The 23,077-nt window shown below is 33.9% G+C and overlaps 1 protein-coding gene, 2 non-coding genes and 1 pseudogene across 6 annotated transcripts; all 4 read right to left on the minus strand.

Moving 5' to 3' along the window:
• Positions 1-368: 368 nt before the first annotated feature.
• LOC130817986 (protection of telomeres protein 1b-like) lies at positions 369-8,168 on the minus strand. Of its 4 annotated transcripts, XM_057683999.1 has the most exons (11): positions 7,895-8,033; positions 6,565-6,659; positions 5,408-5,544; positions 4,674-4,863; positions 4,466-4,530; positions 3,420-3,508; positions 2,783-3,067; positions 2,613-2,689; positions 1,875-1,936; positions 1,204-1,356; positions 369-831 (listed from the first exon to the last, which is right to left on the minus strand). In XM_057683999.1, the coding sequence occupies exons 4-11, from the start codon at positions 4,861-4,863 to the stop codon at positions 616-618; spliced, it is 1,137 nt and encodes a 378-aa protein (XP_057539982.1). In that variant the 5' UTR covers positions 5,408-5,544; positions 6,565-6,659; positions 7,895-8,033; the 3' UTR covers positions 369-615. The 4 variants fall into 4 exon arrangements, with proteins under 4 accessions (XP_057539982.1, XP_057539980.1, XP_057539981.1 ...); XM_057683997.1 differs by lacking the exon at positions 6,565-6,659 and having other exon boundaries at positions 2,783-3,064; positions 7,895-8,168; XM_057683998.1 differs by lacking the exon at positions 6,565-6,659 and having other exon boundaries at positions 1,875-1,933; positions 7,895-8,168.
• On the minus strand, positions 7,732-7,830 carry LOC130819629 (small nucleolar RNA snoR113). The gene has a single exon (XR_009044667.1). It is a non-coding gene; the product is annotated as a small nucleolar RNA snoR113 (small nucleolar RNA).
• A 972-nt stretch (positions 8,169-9,140) lies between the features above and the next one.
• Positions 9,141-21,714, minus strand: LOC130817990 (protection of telomeres protein 1b-like; annotated as a pseudogene).
• On the minus strand, positions 21,222-21,320 carry LOC130819627 (small nucleolar RNA snoR113). Its single transcript, XR_009044665.1, has one exon. It is a non-coding gene; the product is annotated as a small nucleolar RNA snoR113 (small nucleolar RNA).
• Positions 21,715-23,077: the final 1,363 nt, after the last annotated feature.

A 23,077-nucleotide genomic window follows, 5' to 3' on the forward strand; every position in this document is an offset into this window, starting at 1 on the left:
GACCACTATACCGTCTCAACGAAACATCTTATCAGATTTAGCCCCAATATGAGTGAACAGGATCATTGTTATGAACGATAATTTTAGAAAACCTAGTGTTGGAACTTGAAAGATCTATAGTTATCTTGGCTCTCATGTTGATGTTGGGAGAAAAACACAAGTCATATATGATCAACTAGTCATCAACTCACTACACGAGTTTTTTAACTACATTGCATCAAATTCTAAGGAACGAAGGAGTAAATTACTAACCCGTCATAGCGATGGAAAGATTAACTACTAAATAACATTCCTTTCTATCTAAAATGCAACAAAAATCTTTATCTTAAAGATACAAGTAAACTTAACTTGTTCTGATGGACAACACATTCAGGCTTGTGAAGAAACTCTGCATTTTTGTAAATGAACAAACTAACGTCAAACGAGTAATCTGTAATTAGCCCTTGATCTCAGATCAGCATAACTCATTAGCTAGTGTATTTTTTTACATAACACTAAATTAAGGTTAGCTGTTTTTATTTACACTCTACAAAATCCACAACTATCAAGGTAAATTGTGCCCTAAAAAAGAATAATACAGTAGAACAGTAATCTTGGTTAGAATAACTGCAAGCTTCAGCATACAAGCTTAGTATTGAAGATCCGGTACTTCCGGCTTCCCCAGACATCACTTTTGTCAACATAATATGATTTGATACAACAAAGAATCCATGGGGGATTTCTCGGAGCATACTCTATTACATCACCACTATCGACTTCAACGACTCCAAGCAATGTATTCCATTTCCGAACCAATGCGTCCTTCGGAGGATGTCCTTCGAAAAACACTTCCTGTAATTAAAAAACAGCTTAAAGTAAATTCCAATTCCAGTTAAGCGGGGATTTTACTACTCTGTGAACAAGTTTTGTTTATATGAGAAATGTCACAAAAATAGCAGATCAGCCTTTCTTTATGTTGGGGCCGAAGGGACAGCTGTACAAGTCAACTTCAATAGAATTTGTGATTAAACAAGCCACATAAAGAAAGAGCAGGAAAAAAATCTTTAGTTCAAAGAGCAACAAGACAGCACAGTTTAGCAGCTTCATAATCTTTGATTCTATGTTAAAGAAAAAGAAGACACAAAACTGAAATGCATTATAGTGCCTCTAAAGTTCGCTATCGAAAAATTTTAGCTGAAATTATGCAGTAAAAGAAGCCTATACCCCATCATCAGCATACAGAAAAGCATGAATTCTAGCAGTAGGGTCCTCCAAAGTAAGCCGGATACGGTAGGTTCCATCAGGAGACCGAAAGTCCTCAATTGTCCATGGAAGCGCTGCTACAACTCTTACTATACACTTGAATTTTGCAGTCACCTAAATGAATGGAGTGTGATTGATCATTACACATAATGCAAAGTTTTGGTATCACGGAAAGGTAAAGTACATCAAGGGCATGTTTGTATTGAGGGTAAATATTTACAGGGAAAAAGTCAAATTATGGACATGAAGGTAAATAAAGGTATATTTGTGAGAGGAGATGAATGAAAAAAATACAACAGTATGAGAAGGATGAAGGAACTGGTAGATTGTCATCCTTATTTTGGGAGAGAAGGAAAGAAATATTTCGTCTCCATCCCACTAGGGTAAATATATACCCCAAAATAAAGGTAACACTTTGTCCTCCATCACTTAAAAACAATTATACTTTCTAGACTTTATACTCTAATAGCCTTGTTTTCATAGTTTGACTTTTATTTCTCCCCTACCTAAAGTTTAAAGACTAATAAGACTATAAGAGCCACCTAAAGCCTCCAAACTTTAGTCTAGGCTCTCAACCAAAGAGTTCATATTGTGACTTTTCAACTTACACATTAAAACAAGGAAAAGAATACCTGTGAATATGTCAAAATATCCATTAGTGTGAAAAGAGGCACGTCTTCAACTTCATCAACTTCTGGTAAAGAGTTTTCAGATATTAGCAAAGAATAGTTATTCAACAAAGAGCTGCTCTTTAGTCCATCCATCTTAAAATAAGCGTTCTATTTCTACTGGACATGGAAATTGAGAAATTGTTCGTCTGAAATTATTTTAAATAATGTTCAAGCAATTTCAAGAGAAAAAAGTTTGACCAGAGTTTCTAAGAAATGAAGGGTTGGTTTTGAAGGGTAGTAAAGAAAGGAGAGAAAAAGGCTGGACCACAAAGTTCACAAAGAACAAATTTGTTGTTTAACTTGTTGTGATTTTGTTAATGGCACAATGGACCCTGATGCTCGAGGGCCAGGGAGTGTGCCACGCTTAGGCTCTCTCTGCTCCTTCGGCACAGGAAGTCAAAGCCAAAATTTTTTAAAAACCATTCTTAATAAAAACCCAGTTGCAGGTCACTTGCTCCACAGCTCATGTACCTAGTTTCGCCTCCTATGTGCGTCAGGGAAGAGGAAACTCCAGTACCTAGTGCCTGGTGCACCTGAGGCAAGCTTTTGGAAACTAAGATCATCATTGTACTAAGTGTTGACCATACCCAAAATGGAAAATTGGACATCCCAAATGACTATGGGGCACTTATTCAAGAACAGGAATATATAGAATCAATTGCATGATATGAAATTGGATACAAGAAAACAATTAAATACCTGTAACACGATAAGGCCATGGAAAGCTTGTAAATGGCATCCGATCTAACTTTGAATTCAATCTTTTCTTGAAATCTCTACCATGTGTAAGTAAAGCCTTCTGTTAAAAGTGACTGTCGGGAACACTAGGTAAAAGGGAAACAAACATAACAAAAGAGTGTAATACAAACCTTTGACGCTCTAATATAATGAGGTCTTCATTGGGTACAAAACGAACTTTAGTTGATGAAGTAAGGACACCACACCACAATCCTTCATGAGCTTTAAACGTTAGGTTGACAAATTTTACCCATCTCCCAGCAGTAAGCGAAGCAATATTAAATTTCACATTTTTTTCATCAACATAAACTCTCAATATTGTCCCAACAGCTGGAAAGCTACACAAGGTATCCCTGACCAAAGGTTGAGGTTCCAATTGCAGCGGAAGTGCATTTTCCTTTTCAGTCTTTAGCCTGCTGCACATGTCACAAGCTGATGATTGTCATATACACCTCATACAAGAACATTCAGTCAATCAAACCAAATATTTATTACCCATACAAATAGAAAGATTCTTCCTTCCAAACTCCAAAGAACTTTAGAAGGGTAAAACACTACATTTCCAGTAGCACAAAACAAATGTTATGGCTCAAATGTGAGAAATCTTGACATATGGCCCATTGCATGGCATCAATGACATGTTTATTCTTATAATCACCAAGAATAGTGTTCATGCCTAAGCACGTGTAGGAATGAAAAAAATGCCATTTGAGATGAGAATACCAGCAGAGGCACGAGCAAGCAAAAGGAGAACTATAGCTCACTTACTCTGAATGAAGTTGAAGCGGCGGAGCATCGCTTCCGTCCCAAACAAACAGCATCCACTCATCTTGATTAGCTTGATAGATGTGCAAAATCTACCATCCAAACATATAACATCCACTCATCTTCATTAGCTTTATAAAGTGCATGTCTACCACCCTCCCCACCAATAAAGAAAGGATCATCACTTATGTTCCAGACTTACAATGATTGAAAAACAAATCAAAATCATTCTAAGGCACAAAACCAAATTAACTTACGATAAGTTCTGTAACTGATTGCACTGATAATTTAGGATTATCATGCAACCCAATGTGATATTAAATCATTAATATCTTTAATTACGTACATATAAACAATACAAAAGTTGATATTCGAAAATTTCTTACAGAATCTCACTTAACTATATAATTTCTTATAAATTGATGAGAAAACTTGAGACAACCAATGAATAGTGTAAAAGGTACATTTGTTGCATTTAATTAGGATTGGAGGAAGTATCTTACACATCAAAAAGGGTCTTTGGCTCTATGTATCCATTTAATACAGTTGGTTTCCAACAATAAAGAATATCTCAAAAATTTGCTTTGTACTATGTTTTGTTGAAACTTATGAAAGACTCTAGGAAAGAAAAAGTAGTTGGTGCTATTATGGTTAAGGAAAACTAAATGTTTCAGATGTTTCAAACCATTTTTCAAAATACAGGGCTTCCTAAAATAACAAAACTTGCCCAGTTGCTTGTGTGACAATTGAAGAACGTCTACTCATCAAAGTACTAAAGATCCATAAACATGATTAGATATATATATTTTAAGACGAACTTCTCAATTTAAAGCATTTTAAAAAGCAAAAAACTTTAGAAACACAATTCCAATAGTTCCCAGCTACTACACTCCTATTGTCCTCCAGGATACTAAATTTTCTAAAAGATCCCATCACTTCATGGCTTTCTCTAACAGCAAATCTTGAAATACGAAAACTTGGCATACAATTTTATGAAAATTTCCTAACTACCAAACTTAGTAAGAAACACTTAAATACAAATGGTTTACCTTGCAGACAAGATCAAGATGTTCTCCTTCCTTGAGTTGCCTTAACAAAATAGATTGCTTTGAAACTGTATCATAGGTAACTCTTAAAATTTTCAAAATTTAGGGATACAGAATTGACAACAGATGAAATAAGAAAAACCACAAAAAGTGTGTAAGCACCATTCCCATAAAGTGTAATGTCTCGATCAAATAAGTGCCACAGTGGTACCTGTTTCAAGCTGGAAATTGTTTACCCACTTTCTTAAACCATCTACAAATATCATGTCTTGGGATCTCGGCCGAAAGTTGGAGGAAACTTGATAAGGATTATGGCTTACACCATATTTTCCCTCATACAAGGCAAATGATGAGAACTTTTTGTTGAAAAGGGCATAGGTTTCCAAATTATGAGTTTTCATCTGCATTCAGATATAACCAAATTCTGGATAAAATCAACCAAAGAAGAAAAGAATAAGATTAAAAAAATACAAAAGAAGAAAAGTAGAGCAAAAAAGAAATTTTCAAATATAATAAGTTCTAGATTCACTAGAAGTTTAAACTACCAGAAGGTACCATTATCATCAGATCAAAGCCACATCTTCTGAATGAAGCTAACAAAAGTGAAGACAGTGGACAAAGCTTTATAAGTCAACAAGCAATGGGAAATATAGCTTCCTTTATAAAAAGGAAAGCAAATCAACGTGAGCTTTGTTTGCCCTAATCTATAACAGTAACAAAGAAGAAAATTGTTTCTGCCGATTTGGAGGTAAAGCAATAATAACCTTATACATTAAAACCTTGTAAAAAGCTTATCACGTGAACAAAACAAAGGGAAAAGTAATCAATTACAAGAAAGTTAGAGCACAATGTTGATCGAACCAGTTATCTTTGTAGAGACAACAAACCCAGTAAACATTATAAGTAACAAAAAATCGAGACTAGAGAGAAAAAGAAATAATTTACCACAACTTGGGAAAGAAGGATAATGTCCCCAGATGCCTGAACCTGAGGAAGCTTCTCTTGAGTTGCACCAAAAAGATTAACCAAAAGGCCATAGATATTATGTGACTCGTCCACAATTCTCAAACAGCAAAACCAATCTGTTCAAAAACCACAAAAAACATGCAATCACATTCAAAAAAAACAATTGTCAGATCCATAAATAACGCCAAAAAGCAGTAATTCCTCAGTCCTCATAAATATACGAGTGACATTTTCAAAAGACTAAACATGTCTTACACAACATTTTGACTAAAAGTTGTTTGTATGCTAATAGACATGAAAAGCATACTAGGGGGGGGGGGGGGGGGAAGGGGGGGGGCTTAAGGGTGGAAATGGAATGGAATGGAAATAAATAAGGAGAGATGAGGAATGATAAATGTTAATATTATCAATTATCTAATGTTAATATTATCAATTATCTATTTCGCGTCGAAAAAGAGAAACAGTTTAAATTCAAAATTAGTTCCTAATATTATAATCTATAATATTAAATATTTGTATCTGTTAATCTGGCTTTATAAAGCACTTATAAATATCTTTTCATAATTATTACTTTAAGTAGCAAATAGGACAATAATCTGTAACATTTAAATATCATTTTGCAAAAGTGCAATGCTTTAAGGTTTTAACACAACCAGTTATTATCAACCAAATATAAGCCATTCATCATCAAAAAAGCCCTACTTTCAACACATCTTAGCAAACATTTGAATGGAACTAAACTCCATATAATTGATGCAAAACAGGATATAATAGCACTCTATGACACCAAATTTCTTTTTGCTCCCTGCATTAGTAAGTTTTAGCAGCTTTTCACCAACCCATATAAAGCACAGGGAAATGAACAAGTAAAGGGTGAACAATTAGAGGGTGAACAAGTCAAGCCCAAGTTGGGGAGTTTGGAGTAAAAGCTTATCTTAAAATAATGAGTTCTTAGATTTGAGTAGGCATTAGACAGTAGCAGATAAAAAGTGAAAAGATAAGGGGCGAACCAAAGTTGGGACATAAAATCAAGGTCAGAAGAAAGAGGTGAAAGTCTGGAGATGTATGAAACAGATCGTAATAATTTTTATTATGCGCATTTTTCAGAATGGGAACAAATTAATGGATAACATTACCTCAAAGTGATGTAAAATTGTTGCCTCTGCCCACAAGCAAAAAGACTCATATCAAAAATGCTCAAAAAGTATACCCATTCAATCGTTTACAAGAACTGAAGTTATGAAAAAAAAAAATTAATTAATTAATTAAAAGCAAGCTCTCAACTTCAATATCAACAGAGATACATAATCTAGCCCCTCAAGCAATAAAACAAACATCAAAAAGCTAGTACAAAACTCATTGTTCAATAAACTATACTACTCAAACTTGGCTACTGGAGCAGAATACAAGCGTCCATATATCTTTTTCTTTGGCAACTTATCAAAATAGACTTTAGAATGATATTTTGCATATTTTGGTCTAAAAAGTGTGAGTCAGATAAAAATAAAATAATAAAGTAGTTATATCCAGTACTTGAGGCAATACAATATTTTCAATTCACTTAATGTTGTGTTTGAGAACAAGTATTTCATTTCTAATTATAGATTTCAATTATGAATTCATAAATGAAGAATTTGCGAATGACAAGGTTTGAGAAGTCATTGTCGAGGTTTGACAAGGTTTAAGACAATGGTGGAATTGGCTCAAATCCGAATTCAATTTTTTTTGGTTTGCCAAACACTAAATTTGAGCCAATTCTAAATTTCCATCCCAAACACAACCTAAATGGTAAGCCGTGACAAATACATATATCTAATACGGAACATCTAATAGAGTAAACTACACCAAAAGCACCTGTCACCAATAAAATGAGATAGCAACCGCTTAAAACAAAGAAAGGTGAAACCATAGATAGACGACAACAACTCCATTTCATTACTCCAACGACATTAAAAGCTCCCACAACCTCAAAGTGATTATAATCAAGTGAATCTTGGTAGCAAACGAAGAACTCTAAAAATAAGCAGCACTGAGAATCATGAAAAATCCAACAAAGTAATATTTTTTGAAAGTTTCTAATCAATCTACCACCAAACCACTGAGGGTATAATTATTTGTTTACCCTTTCAATTCACATTAGCATGGACACTAATACATCCTTCCAACATACTTCTGCTCAGACTATTTTATCAATCAATCCATCCATCAACAAAAGCCAAATGTTACAAAATGTAGACTAAACTAGGATCATTGCAAAACGTGAAAAGATTAAAGAACTCGAAAGTTGAAAAGCAAGGAAAAAAATGGCTCAGGAAAACCTTTGCTCAGACTTTATCGTCAATCTACTACCAAACCCATTTCAGGGGGCAGCCATAAGTCCGGCCTTTGATTCATCACAGCCGAAAATTGACTCATTGAACATATTAAACGAAACAAAAAAAAAAAAAACAGCAAAAAATGGCGTACCAGTCCCTTTGCTTCGAGTTGGAGTGCCGTACTCCGCAATAATGCCGATTAAATTAACTCTCTGATTAAATGCAGACATTGCATCAGTAAGTCTAAGAAATCTATAGTCGTCTCTATTCCTCATACCTCTGGACAGATTTGCAACTATCCACTGGAGTTTTGATTTTCCCTAAAAAGAGGAATTAGGGTTTCTGGCAACTGATGAGGGGAACGGATGTTTGAATTTTGAACAATGGGAGACTTATTGTCTGACTTTCAGTACTTGTTGAGAGTTTGCTGACTTTTTGTTTGCATACAAATTAATTATAACAGAGTGCGTATGTAAGAAAAAAATTTGTAGTTTATTTATTTAATTTAATATTTTTTTTATTTTGAAATATAAAAATTTAATTAAACATTATTACTTTAGTATTTTTTAAAAAGTTAAAATAATTATATAAAATATTAATTGTTTAAAAACATTTATGATAAAGATAACTTGTTATTTTTTAAGTTGTTGTAAAAATTACTCAACTGTTGTTTTTTGTTCTTTCCATTTACTTTTTACGCAGTTTTTAATGTAAATTTTAAACTCCAACATCTCTAAATATACATAATAAAAAATTACAATAAGAAAGTATACATTAAGATGAATCTAACGATATCTCACATGGATATATTTTATCTTCTAAATATGTGTCAAAAATATTAATTAAATTTATCTCTCCTTAAAATGGAATATTCCAAATGAGAAGAACATTAGAAAACGAAAAGAGTATTAATTATTATACTTTCCTCGTTTGGATCCTTGTTGATGTTTCATTTGCTTTCTAAATATTTTTCAAATTGTGTGTTTTCAATAGAGAACGAAAGGAAGGAATATAAAAAAGAAATTATAGAAATATACTATATACATTATAATAATATTTTGTGTTTTTTGAATTTGCTAAAATTTTTATTATTGTTGGTTTCAGTAGAGTTTTTATATTTCTTTTTACGAAAATGTCACATCACTTTACTTGATTCTTATTTACACATTTCTTCCCTTATATTATATTGCGAATATTTGACATAAATATTTATATCCAAACTCCTTGGTAATAACATGAAAATATGTAATTAGTCAAATTAACAAAAATTTCAATTAACTATGTTTTTATATGTAGTAAACCACGTGTAAAACAATATTGCCTAATGGAGAGTGGTCATTATAACTTTATTTATTCAATAAATGAAGGGGGCTAAGTAAAAACTTTTAATTGAAATAATTTGCTTGCATCAAAATTTTGGAACATGTTTAGTTTGTTCTTATTACACTTTTCTTTTTAGTCTGTTTTTTATTTATCTTATTTTTTATTCTTATCTATATATTTAAAATCTACAGTAATCTCATTCATACAATTTAAATACTTTCACAATTTCTTAATCTACGTGAAATTCTTAATCTCATTGTAAATTTGTGATAAACTTTCAAAACAAAGGCGGTTTTAGCTTATTTATCTTGTACTAATTTCTACAACTTTTTGCCCATCTTAAATAGCAGACATCAAAAGCTTTTGCAGCAGTAGCGGCCATTCCCTACTGGATTCGGAGGAATAGGAACGAAGTCCTTCAGAATAAGTCCTTAGGAGGCTTATAAAGTACTAACAAAACTTAGGCTTGTTCAGATTATAAATTACACTCCATTCGTTCTATAATGCAGCAAAAATCGTATAACAAAACTTGGCTCGTTCAAATGGACAAGACATTCAGACTGAAGAAACTCCGCATTTCACTTTCAAAAGAATAGGCTAAATATTGAGCTAACGTATCAAAAAAAATCAGCCCAGCTCATTAGCTGGCTTTTTTTACATGACACTAAATTTAGGTTAGCGGTTTTTATATACACTGTACAAAATCCACATCGATCTGAGTAAACTGTCGTCCAGTAGAACAGTGATTTTGGTTGGGACAAGCACACGGCCAAAGGGTAAGGGTGGGGGAGGTGTGGAATGGCCAGCTTCAGCATACAAGCTTGGTGTTGAAGATACGGTACTTTCGACTTCCCCAGTCATTGCTTTTGTCGACATAATATGATTTGATACAGCAAAGAATCCATGGAGGATTTCTTGGAGCATTTTCAATTACACTATCAACTTCAACGACTCCCAGCAATGTATTCCAGTTTCTAACCAATGCATCCTTGGAAGAATATCCTCTGAAAAGCACTTCCTGTAAAAAGACAACTTAAAGAGTAAATTCCAATTCTAATTCCCATTTTTAACGCTCCAGTCCAGTATAACATAATTTACCAACTAATTCGCCGTTAAAATTTGTGATAATGACAGAAAACTAGCTAAAATCAACCATGATTGAAGATTCGGTTTATATTAGAAATGCCGCGACTAATGTAGATCAGCCAGTCTTTTCATTAGGAGGGAGCGGGCTGTACAAACCAACACCAAGACATGTTGTGTTTAATAAAGGCACATAACAAACAAGCAGGAGAAAATCTTTACTTCAAACAGCAACAAGACAGCACAGTTTAGCAGCTTCATAATCTTAGATCGATAGATTCTATGTTAAATAAAAAAAGAAAGAGAAGACACAAGACTCCCATGCATTACACTGCATCAACAGTTTGCAATCGAAAAATTATGAACTGAAATTACACAGTAAAAGAAGCCCATACCCCATCATCAGCATACAGAAAAGCATGAATTCTTGCAGTAGGGTCCTCCAAAGTAAGCCGGATCCGGTAGGTTCCATGAGAAGACCGGAAGTCCCCAACTGTCCATGGAAGCGCTGCTACTACTCTTACTATACACTTGAATTTCGAAGTCACCTAAATGAATGAAAACATAACAAAATCAGCTAGTAAATCGTCCAGATAAGTTGGAGAACATATTCTAAGCTAGCAACTTACACTAAACAAGAAGGAAAAGAATACCTGTGAATAAGTCAAAACTTCATTAGTGTGACAAGAGGTACCTCTTCAACTTCATCAACTTCTGAAAAAGAAATTTCATAGAAGAAAATTAGTAAATAATACTTATTAAAAGAAAAAAGTTGACTGGCGTTATTAAGAAATGAAGGTTGATTTTGAAGGGTAGTAATGAGAACTAAGAAGAGAGAAAAAGGTAAGATCACAAAGTTGACTGCGAACAAATTTGGTTTTTAACTTGGTTGTAATTTAAAAATTGGCGCAATGCACACTTAGGCAGGGAGTGTGCCACACTTAAGCACATTCTCCTCCAGCTAATTTCAATTTTTTTTTTTTATGAAAGCCTAGTTGCGCGTCACTTGCACCTGGCCTGGATGCCTCAGGTGCTTAGTTTTGCCTCCTGTGCACCTTAGGGAAGCGACAACCTCCAGCACCTTGTGCCTAGGTGCACCTGACGCAAAGCTTTTAAAATTTTAGCTCTTTATTGTATTGAATCTTGACTATGCCCAAAAATGGAAAATTTTAGGGACATCCCAAACGACTGTTGGGCACATATTCCAGGACAGGAATATATACAATTAATTGCATGATAAAGAACATGATATAAAATTGGACAGAGGAAAACAATTAGAAACCTGTCACATAAGAAGGACTTGGAAAGCTGGTAAATGGCATTTGATCCAACTTTGTTTCTCCTATGCTTTGAGGGTACCTAATAATTGGAAAACTGGTGTAACTAAAACCTTCTGTTAAAGGTGACTACCAAGAACACTAGGTAAAACAATTACACAACTAACAAGAGAAGTGTAATACAAACCTTTGGCGCTCTAATACAATAAAGTCTTCATTAGGTACAAAACGAACTTTAGTTAATGGAGTTAGGACACCACACCACAATCCTTCATGAACTTTAAACATTATGTTGAAAAATTTTACCCATCTCCCAGCCGTTAACGGAACAATATTGAGTTTCAAATTTTTTACCAACAGAAACTCTCAATATTGTTCCAACAGCTGGAAAGCTACACAAGGTGTCCCTGGACAAAGGCTGGGATTCCAATTGCAGCGGAAGTGGATTTTCCTTTTCCTTCTTTAGTCTGCTGCACATGTCACAAGCAGTTGATTCTCATGCAAACCTCATACAAAAATGTATTGTCAATCACGCCTATTCATCTTTTATTACCCATACAGTAGGAACGATTATTCCATCGACTCCAAAAACTTCAGAATGGGGGTAAAATACAACAAATGTTACAACTCAATGCCTCAACGTATAAAATCTTGATGGATGAACCATTGCATGGCATCCATGACAAGTTTATTTAAAACATTTCCAATAACATAGTTCATGCCAAATCACATGGAACGGAAAACAGATAGATGTCACTAATCCGGACACTGTGTATACCTCCCAAATAAAGACCCGCAAATCTATATTTTAGGACGGCAAAAATGTTCATATTCTAAGTTATCAAAAAAAAATTCATGGAACCTCCACAAATCTTTTATTAGGTACTCAATGATGATACAGAAACTTGCACACATGTTACTTTAAGTCTCCAGATAAAAGTACAATTCATTCACCAAACCTCTCTTTTATTTGAGAGCCATGTTCATGAATTGTGACATGAAAACAGACTGCGCTAGAACACAAAGATTGACATCATTTAACACCTCTATAAAAAAAAGTACAATGAACATGGTGTTCAATATAATAATGTGTTAAGCAAAAGAAAATATGTAAGGGGAGGTATTCACCTCACTCAAGGATCAAAATATGAAGTTTAAGTTGGGCGTTTATGTTGTGTCAAAGTTTAGAAAACAAATAAGCAAGTTAATGATGAATGACAATAATAAAGAATAATCAAGACAAGTATTTAAGGCGGTTCACCAATCTTGGACTACATCCACCATCTAGCCTAGGATTATATTAATGTGTTTAAAGGGAGAATACAAACTTGAAGGAATTACAATGGAGTATAAGTGTGGGGAAGAGAGGAGCTAAAATAGGAGTATACTTGAGCAAGTAAGGTTGCTCTTAGATGTGAGACTTGGGTGCACTTTACATAGAGTATATGTGTGTATATATAAGGAAAGATATGGGGCAGCATGTAAATGAGACAGCAGCAGCCAGGAGTATACACAGAAGCTGGTGTGGTCTGCAGCTTGCTGTCTCCAATACTTTCTTGACTTTCCTTTTCTATGTATGCCCATGGTCTTCAAGACCTCTTACACCTTGATCTTGGACTGATTTTTTGCACTCTTAGCCATCTCATGTAAAGGTTTACACTATCAATAGTACATTGTACTGCTTGATTTCCATACTACCAAATCACAAACATGTTATGGGTCCTCTTCTAACCTTCACTAATTAAAATGATTAATTTTCTTAATCATGTTTTGATTACTTGGTAACACAAGTCACCAATAATCCTAACAAAATAAGTTATTGGATATATATTAGTTAGATAAAATAAAGCATCATTTAACACAGAATGAACCAAGTATAACATCACTATTAGTCAGGACCAAGGATGAGTATGTGTTGGACATGGGATACATACCTAAGTGTCAAACATGTTGAGGTTCAAATTTATAAACAAACTTCCTGGTGCAACTTGCAAGGGCATGGCAATTGGTATCATGAAACATGATCCTGCTCTGAAAAACTTTTGCATGTCTTATCACAAAACAATATACACATATTTCAAAATAACTCACTTATGATTTGTCAAGTAGAATTTTACCCAAATGCCCAACATTCTTATATATGTAATAGCTTTGGTCTAAAGCTTATCCTATAGAAATTAGAATATTTCAGTAAGCCTCAAAAGTTTTCTAAAATCACATAATACCCAATTGTTGCTCTCTATTAAAACAATCGGTCTTAAATTTTAATTTATAGAGTGGCATGTTCAACAATGTCTTCATTCTTATCACATTTTCATCTAGCCCCTGGGAGTATTGATTTGGCATTCCATGTACTTACATAAATTCTTGTGATTTTTACTTTTAATTGTCATTTGTCATAGCTCCAAAGTAGAATCAATGCTAACTCCAGCAGATCTAGACTCTAGTCTACTAAAATGTCATCCCAATACACAATGGCAAGAGATAATTGAATAAATTGTGTCAAATGTCAATCTAAAGCTGCTACAAAGGGGAAAGCACTTCAAGTAGACCTATCATATAGTGAACTCTACCATAATTGCTCCACACGTCATAGCATTTATTTTAGCTTATTATTGGCTAATACATATCCTTAATGAAGTCTATAAATATAAATGGTATGTCCTTTGTCAATTGTCATTACGACATTACCCACCAACGACTCATGAAACCTTATCATAAGCCATCATGTCGTCTAACACAAGCAAGTGTTGCAAATCTGAGACCATATTACAAGTCATAGATGAAAATATTTGGAAACCCTAGAGGACTAGCAAAGCAACCACTTTAAGTTACAAGAACCTGTTAAGAAAAAATGATCTTCAGAGAAGCAAAATCTAAGTAGATGATGATTATATGTTTCTCCATGAACAATTATACATGTCATATCAGACCTCGGAGTCATCAATTAATCAAACACGCGCATTCAGTTATGAGAAAATTGTACATTGGAGAAGAATAAAAATCTATTTCAGAGCAAGCTGTCAGCCATGCACATCAAGAAAATGATTCATCTTTGAAATAGAATAACTCCCTGGCTTTCAAGGAAGGCATAAATCATTGGGTATAAGTGTATAACTAACTCTTCTAACTTGAAAATTAGAATACATTGAACCACATAAAAACCAAATACTATCACCATTTCATGTTTCGAAACTTCATCCCAAATCGAGGAACTATTCATGTTCCACAGCTTTTGTCCAGATATCAAAGCTTGAAGGAAGCATTATGTTTCCATTAGGTAATTTAGTGCTATTTACGAATTATTTTACAAAAACATTTGTACCCTCATCCCATATACTTTATAGGTAGTGTTCTAAATTCTTGTTCTAATTTCTCGATTTGAATCGTTTTATGTTCCATGTAATATTGCATTGCACCAGACCCCAGGGAGAGTAATGAGTAATTGAGAATCACCTAGTAGGTTTCAAGAATGCTTGATAATCATATACCTTTCACAACACAATGTCATTGACATATACATACTAGTAAAGACACGGAGGAAGCAAAAGGAGAACTATAGCACACTTACTCTGAACGAAGTTGAAGTGGTGGTGCATCAGTCCCATCCCAAACAAACAGCATCCGCTCATCTTGATTAACTTCGTACAAGTGCAAAATCTGCCACGCAAACAGATAACATCCACTCATCTCAATCAGCTGGACAAAGTGCATGATCTACCACCCTCCCCACCAAAAAAGAAAAGGACTATCTCTATTGTTCCATACTTACAATGGATCCATACAAATAAATCAGATTCATTCTAAAACACTACCAAATTATGTTAACTGATTGCAAGTTTCACAAATATATAATGATAATCTATGATGATAATAAAATTTTGAATGATATGTTTTAAATCATATCTCACATACAACAATACAATCCTCCATTTTTTATAACTACACTTATCACCTTTATCTGAAAGTTTTTTTTAGAGAAGTAGAGCTATTAAAAAGATACAGAAGATAGTATGTTAGTTGCTACAGTTAGACTAAATATTGTTAAAACTTGAGAAAGACCAAGTTTTGATCATATCTCACAACTCCTCTTGTACAAAGTATTGTTAAAACTTGAGAAAGACTCTAGAAAAGAAACAAGTAAAAAGTTACATAATTAGGAAAAGTAGTTGGTTTTTTTGGCTTCTATCGAGAGAAAAACTAGATTTTTCACATGTTTCAAACCATTTTTCAAAATACAATAGCCCAACATAAAAATAAATTATCCTGTTTGTGTAATTGTTGAACTTTTGTTGAATGTACCGAGATCCATAAAAACAACAAGATGTTTGATTAAAAACGAATTTCTCAAGTTAGAACATCTTAAAAATCATAAGCTTTCGAACCCAAATACTCCATAGGTCCCAGCTACTAGATTCTTATTATCCTCTCACGCCAGCTTTCTTAATTTTCTAAATGATCCCATTGGTTCATAGATTCCTCTAACAGTTAGACCTTGAAACACTAGAAGTTGGCATACAATCTTACCAAGTTTTTGAACTACCAATCATAATAAGCAACACCTAGATACAACAAAATTACCTTGTATACAAAATCAAGATACTCTCCTTCCTTGAGTTGCCTCAACAACACAGATCGCTTAGAAACTGCAGCAGACATAACAAGTCTTAAATTTTCCAAAAATCCAACGCTACAGGATTTTGAGAAGGAAATAGCAAATCATTTAATTTAGCACATCTCCCCAATAAAAAACACCAAGTAGTAGGAATCCAAGTTTTATTTTCTATAGATCAAAAAATTATACTAAACAAAAGAATTACGGAACCACAAAAAAAGTAGGATTCATAGGTTAAAAGAACTCAAAAAGAGTCAAAAACAGATTTTAAAGAAAATAGACCAGGAACTAGAATAGAGCAAAAATAATCTAAAGAATTCTTATTCACTCGTGAAAGTATGGATCTTATTGATTAGTATTGGAAAACTAGATAAAGCAAAAACAATTTTCAAAATTGTTTCCTGCAAACACTTAACATTAAGGAGTTTATAAATTAAATCCACTATTCCAAGAATGGATAGAAGGGGCACACATAACTATGGGGAGAGGAAAATTACCCATACAAGAACCTTGCATATGTATCATAAAGCAAGAATTTATTTATGAGATTTATAGGATATCACAATATTATGTTGAATATGCAAGCATGATCTACCATTTGATAATCTTTACTTGTAATATTCTAGTTTGGTGTTAATTTGACAGTGGGTAAAAGAAACAGGGTTAGTTTGCTCCAATTGACATAGGGGGGAAATTTACATGTGCGCTACAAGAATAGGGGCTAAATTTATCTTTGAGTGGAATTAGACAAGATATTTCACTGTATAGGAACCATTTTTGTCTAATTCCACGCAAAGATTACAAATTGACAACATAAAACAAGAACACCCACCAAAAGTGTGTCATGCAATCCAATGAGTGAAATAACAATACTTGACTCTAGTAAGATCAGATAAGTGCAATAGTGGTACCTGTTTCAAGCTTGAAATTGTTTACCCATTTTCTTAAACCATCTACAAATATCATGCCTTGGTTTCTGGGTCGAAAGTTGGATGAAACTTGATAAGGATTAGAGCTTACACCATATTTCCCCTCATACAGAGCAAATGATGAGAACTTTTTGTTGAAAAGGGCATATGATTCCAAATTATGAGTTTTCATCTACATGCACAAACAATATAGCCACATTTAAGATAATACCAACCAAATAAAAGAAGAATGAAACAAAAAGAGAGAGCAATAAAGAATACAGCTAAAATTGTCAAACTTCCAATCAGTCTCATTATAAATGGATCAAAGCTTTATCTTCTGAATGAGGTTAAGAAAAGTGAAGTGGGTGACAAAGCTTTATGAGTCAACAAGAAATAGGAAATATAGTTTTCTTTGTTATGTGATTCCAAAATTATCTAATGAAGAGGGACGTGAGCTTTCTTTGCCCAAATCAATGACAATAACAGAAAAAGTTAATCAAAAAAACGTGAAGCTGAGTAAAACAATGTATTAAAACCATGAAAAAGCTTATCATATGAACAAAACAAAGGAGAAGCTATATATGACTTGGAAGTTGGAACACACTGTGATCTAACCAGATTACAGATAATAACACAACTTTTCATAGAAACTATAAACCTATAAACATTACAAGTAGAAATTTGAAACTAAAGAGAAAAAGAAAAACTTCACCACAACTTGAGAAAGTAGGATAATATCGCCGGATGCCTGAACTTAAGGAAGGCTCTCTTGAGTTGCACCAAAAATATTGACCAAAACGCCATGGATATTATGCGACTCATCCACAATTCTCAAGCAACAAAACCAATTTGTTCAAAAACAACAGCAAATATGCAATGACATTCAAGAAAATAATTGTCAGATACAAAGATCATGTCGAAATGTTGTAATTCATTGGTCCTCGTAACACACGAGTGACATTTCCAAAGAAAAAACATGTCTTACATAAAAAGTTTGGCTCAAAGCACCCTATATTCAAAATCTAGCATCAATCTGCAAAAAGATCAAAAACCTGAGTTGCCAAATGTATCTACTACTTATAGGATGCTTCAACAAGAACAAAAGCACAAGGAGCTTTCAAAGATGAGTGTTTTTAACAGTGGCTCCATGGCTTTTGCTGCTAATAAGAGAACTTACTATGATAGACATCAGACACACAATAAGCACTATGAACCGGCCTCTAATGGATCTTACAACAAATCTTCTTCTGGTACTGATTTTAAGAGGAACTCCATGTATTTTTGTGATCATTGTAAGCTCACTGGTCATAGTGTTGACAAATGTTTTACGTTGCATGGCTATCCACCTGGTTTCAAACACAAACGATTTGCTGGTTGTGTACAAAATGAGGACTCGAAATCTGATAAAGAAAATCTTGGTATCACCATTGAGCAGTTACATAATCTCCTAAACCTTCTCAACAAACAACACGACCATGCTTCTAATCCTTTATCCATTGATCTTGAAGATCTGCCTCATTCTGCCAACCTTGCAGGTAAATTCTGCTTTCTTTTCAAAAATACCACATCAAGATGGATAGTTGATAGTGGTGCTACTGACCACATGTGCAACTCTTTAGGTTCCTTCATTTCCATTCACAAAATCACTAATCCCGAACACAACATCACTATTCCTGATGGAAGGAAAGTAATGGTTGAGCTTTATGGTGATGTTGCTTTCATGGATGACATAATTCTTAAAAACAGTTTGTATGTTCCAGCCTTTCAACTTAATCTCTTATCTGTTCATAAATTGTGCACTGACATTTGTAGTAATGTTGTTTTTACTAATGATAAGTGCTTCCTTCAGGACCCTTCTAAGACAAGAATTCTTGGTAACCTCTCCAATGGATTCTACTATGTTGTTGTTCCATCTCTTTCATCAGCAACTCTCCAACAAAACTCCACTTGTGTTGCTGCACAACCTTCCAAACAAATTTCCAAAAATGTTGAGCTAGCTAATTTGTGGCATCTTAGACTAGGTCATTTACCTTTTTCTCAAATGAAAGTTTAATTTCCTGATATTGATGTAAATAAGGTGCATGAATCCACTATATGTACTATATGCCCAGCTGCAAGGCAAACTAGGAAATCTTTTCCTTCTAGTACTATCAAGACAACTAAGCCATTTCAATTAATACATATAGATGTTTGGGGGCCTTACAAACACATCACTCATGATGGGTGTAATTTTATCTTGACTATTGTAGATGATTTCACTAGGGCCACTTGGATCTATTTGATGAAAACCAAAGCTCAATCCATTTCTTTTTCAAAGCACTTTTATGCTTATGTTGAGACACAATTTCATTGTCAAATACAATCTATTCGAAGTGATAATGCGGGTGAACTATGTGAAGGTGACGCCCTATAATTTTTTCTCACTAAAGGCATTTATCATCAAAAATCTTGTGTCGACACCCCTCGACAAAATGGAATTGTTGAACGCAAACATCGTCATCCTTATACTTTCAATACAATCTTCCAATTCGTTTTTGAATGCATTAAAACCACAGTCTATATCATTAACCGTATTCCTTTGTCTAGCATACATAATATGTCTCCTCATGAAAAGCTTTATGGACAGAAACCCATCAATTCTCATTTTAAGACCTTTGGTTGCTTATGCTTTGTCTCCACCAAAAAGCAAGCTAGGTCCAAATTCAACACTAGAGCACATGCTTCCATTTTCATAGGCTATGTTCTTGGTCAAAAAGCCTACAAGACCTACAATTCTACTACCAACAAGATTACTATTTCTAGGGATGTATGTTTTCAAGAACATCACTTCCCCTATTATTTTCACACACCACCCACCTCTTCTTTTTCTAAATTCTATCTTCTTGCTTATAACCTTTACCTCCTTATGATGTAGCAACTATCGTGGTTGTTTACATTGATGATATGATAATCACCGGGGACAATCCTCATCTCATTTCTCAGCTCAAGGCACACTTACATGCCACATTCAGTATCAAAGATCTCGGTCCTCTAAATTTCTTTTTCGGTATTGAAGCTTCCTATTGTGATAAAGGCATTATTCTTACACAGTTTAAATTCAGTCATGAACTTCTTAGAGATGCTGCTTTTACTGATATAAAGCCTCATGTTACTCCTCTTCCCTTGAACTTCAAAATGTCCTCACATGAATCTCCTTTTCTACCGATCCTACCATTTACCGTAGCCTCGTGGGGAAGCTCAATTTCCTCACCAATACTCGCCCTGATCTCTCTTATTCAGTTCAATCTCTTAGCCAACATATGCAAAAACCCAGAGAATGTCATTTTCAAGCTCTCAAGCACACCCTGGGATATATTTCTAATACTCTTGGTCAAGGTATTTTGCTCACAGCCACTGACTCTATTACTCTCAAGGCTTACTCTGATTCTGATTGGGTTGCCTGCCCCGATACTAGAAGGTCCATATCCGATTTTGTTCTTCTCCTTGATCAGTCTCCTATAAGCTGGAAATCCAAGAAACAGGCCACCGTATCTAAATCTTCCTACAAAGCCGAATACCGTTCTATGGCCACTACCTCTGCTGAGGTTGTTTGGGTCATTTGTTTGCTGGAAAAACTTGGTTTACATAACTTGAAGCCTGTCACACTCCACTGTGATAACATGTCGGCTCTCCATATTGCTCATAATCCCGTTTTTCATGAACGAAGCACATCGAAGTGGATTGCCACTTCACGAGGGAAAAAAAAATGATGGAAGGTCTCTTGCAACTCACCTATCTTCCACACAGTCTCAATTGGTCGATGTGTTCACAAAGATACTACCTTCTCATCAGTTCCAGCATCTTCTCACCAAACTTGGCATGCATATCCCTACCAAGTTTGAGGGGGGTGATAAATATATGGACCGTTGGCCTTGTCCAGCTTGGCACTCTTGGCTTACTCTCTTTCTTTTCTGTTATGGGTTTGTTAGAAATTTGTTTTCAGCTTTTGTCCTTTTCCTTTTCGTGTTCTTGGCTGATTGAAAGCTCATATGTAGGTGGTAGCTTATACTACATACATGTATATATATAGGACTATAGCTTTGTACTATTCTTAATGCTTTTGCAATTAATAAAAATACAACACTGTCTTCTTCCTTTTGTATGTCAGTAATCGCAATACGCCATGTTTTACCACTGATATCTCATCAGTTTTCAATAATAGCCAAGCATTTAAAAAAGTAAACAAAACTAAGAGCATTACAAAAAATGAAATAACTCAAAGTTGAAAAAATGGCTCAGGAAAACCTTCGCTCAGACTTTATCATCAATCTACTACCAAACCCATATCAGGGGGCAGCCGTAAGTCCGGCCTTTATTTCATCATAGCCAACAATCAAATACTTTGAACAAAATTACTGAAAGATAAATAAGAACAAAAGAAAATGGCGTACCAGTCCCTTTGCTACGAGTTGGAGTGCCGTACTCAGCAACAATGCCGATTAGATTAACCCTCTGATTCAATGCAGACATTGCATCAGAAAGTTTAAGAAATCTATAATCATCTCTATTCCTCATACTTCGGTTTCTACGAATGCATATTTGCGATTGCGATCATCTACTAGCTAGGGTTTTTATTTTCCCTGAAAAAGAAGATACTATTAGGGTTTGAGGTGGCAACTAACGAGGGAAATGGGTATTTGATTTTTAAACATTGGAGCGAGCAATAGAAGAACTTTGTCTTTGGGCGGTTAGTCGGAGGTTTGTTATTGAAACTGACATTTTATTATTTTTGGTATCAATCGTCACGTCTATTAGTTAAATGTCGAAATTTTGGTGTTTCAAAACTTCAATTTGATGTTTAAAATTTGTTATAATTTTTTCGGCAAATTATATTCCATTAATTACAATAATGTTTTTTAAAACGAGTAATATTATTTACGTAATTGAATATATAATTAATACTATTGTAAAGTTATAACTATTTAAACAGTTAACAACTACCTCATAATTATCTTGCCTCGAAAAAATTAATCAATTTTGAAAATTTGATGTTAACCTTATTTTAAATAAATATGTGAATTAAAATTTTTATTTCTAGAATTAACTAAATAGTTTAAGCAATTATCACTTTGCACTTTCTTTCAACCTATCATATAATAAATAATTCTTTAAAAAACTAAAAAAAATAACTTAATAAATGAAAAGGGCTAAGGTTAAGATTTTTCATCAATTAAAAAATTGCCTAAGATTTAAATTTCCAAACATCGTCGTTTATATGACCTACTTATCTAGTATTTAGTTTTCGCCAAATTAACCTTGTATGATTATGTTTTCCTCTTTCTTTCATTTGCCTTGTAAGTAGTAACAATAGAATTGAAGCAAGTTCATTCGTGATATGACATACAAAAATACGACCTAACTCAACGCAATCCTGCTTGGCGCATGTGTGTATACGAGCAAACCAACCTTTTTCACCGTCCACAAATATCGATAACCCGTTAGACCATAATGAACAAAAAATATAGACGTATAATATACTTATAATTATAGGGGTGTTCAAAATCGGATACCGAGTCCACCCGGATCCGAAAATCCGAGTACCCGCTTTTTCGGATACCTAAAATCGTGACCTGGTTCCGACCCATGAAACCGTAAACCCGGTTTTGTTTATTTTCTAAAAACATTTTTTTCCTTATTTCTTTTAACATTTATATATATATATATATATATATATATATATATATATATATATATATAATTCAAGTATTAAATCTCTATAAATACTTAACTTAATTAGTCACAAAAAGTTAAAATTACAACCATTAGTTAATTGAAATACAACTATAAACTCATAAAGTTACACATCTAACTATTAAAAAACTAAAAGCAAGCGATTAAAATTTATAAGTTGAAACTTCAAGCTCCATTAATCATCTTCAACGACGTCAAGGGTTTCATCGACTATGACCTCCAGATGCTTCAAAGTTAATGCATTACCTAAACCAAAGTTACGAACAATATAAGGTTAAAAGGAAAAATATTTTTACTCTTAAATATTAAATAATCAATTCAAAAATGATTAAAAATTTATACTAATCTTCTTCCATTTCTTCAAGTGCAAGCAAACTTTCCTCTATTGCTAAAGG

The sequence above is a fragment of the Amaranthus tricolor genome, chromosome 7, assembly GCF_026212465.1.
Source record: "Amaranthus tricolor cultivar Red isolate AtriRed21 chromosome 7, ASM2621246v1, whole genome shotgun sequence".
Taxonomy (NCBI): Eukaryota; Viridiplantae; Streptophyta; class Magnoliopsida; order Caryophyllales; family Amaranthaceae; genus Amaranthus; species Amaranthus tricolor.

What these genes read in the sequence shown, in the direction of transcription:
- LOC130817986 (XM_057683996.1), bottom strand. Translation starts at nt 8,018, where the DNA reads ATGAGGAATAGAGACGACTATAGATTTCTTAGACTTACTGATGCAATG. An exon ending in TCCTTCTTTCCCAAGTTGTG is followed by an intron (nt 4,864 to 5,407) that starts GTAAATTATTTC and finishes ATCTGAATGCAG; the next exon opens with ATGAAAACTCATAATTTGGA. An exon ending in ATATTTTGACATATTCACAG is followed by an intron (nt 1,357 to 1,874) that starts GTATTCTTTTCC and finishes CCATTCATTTAG; the next exon opens with GTGACTGCAAAATTCAAGTG.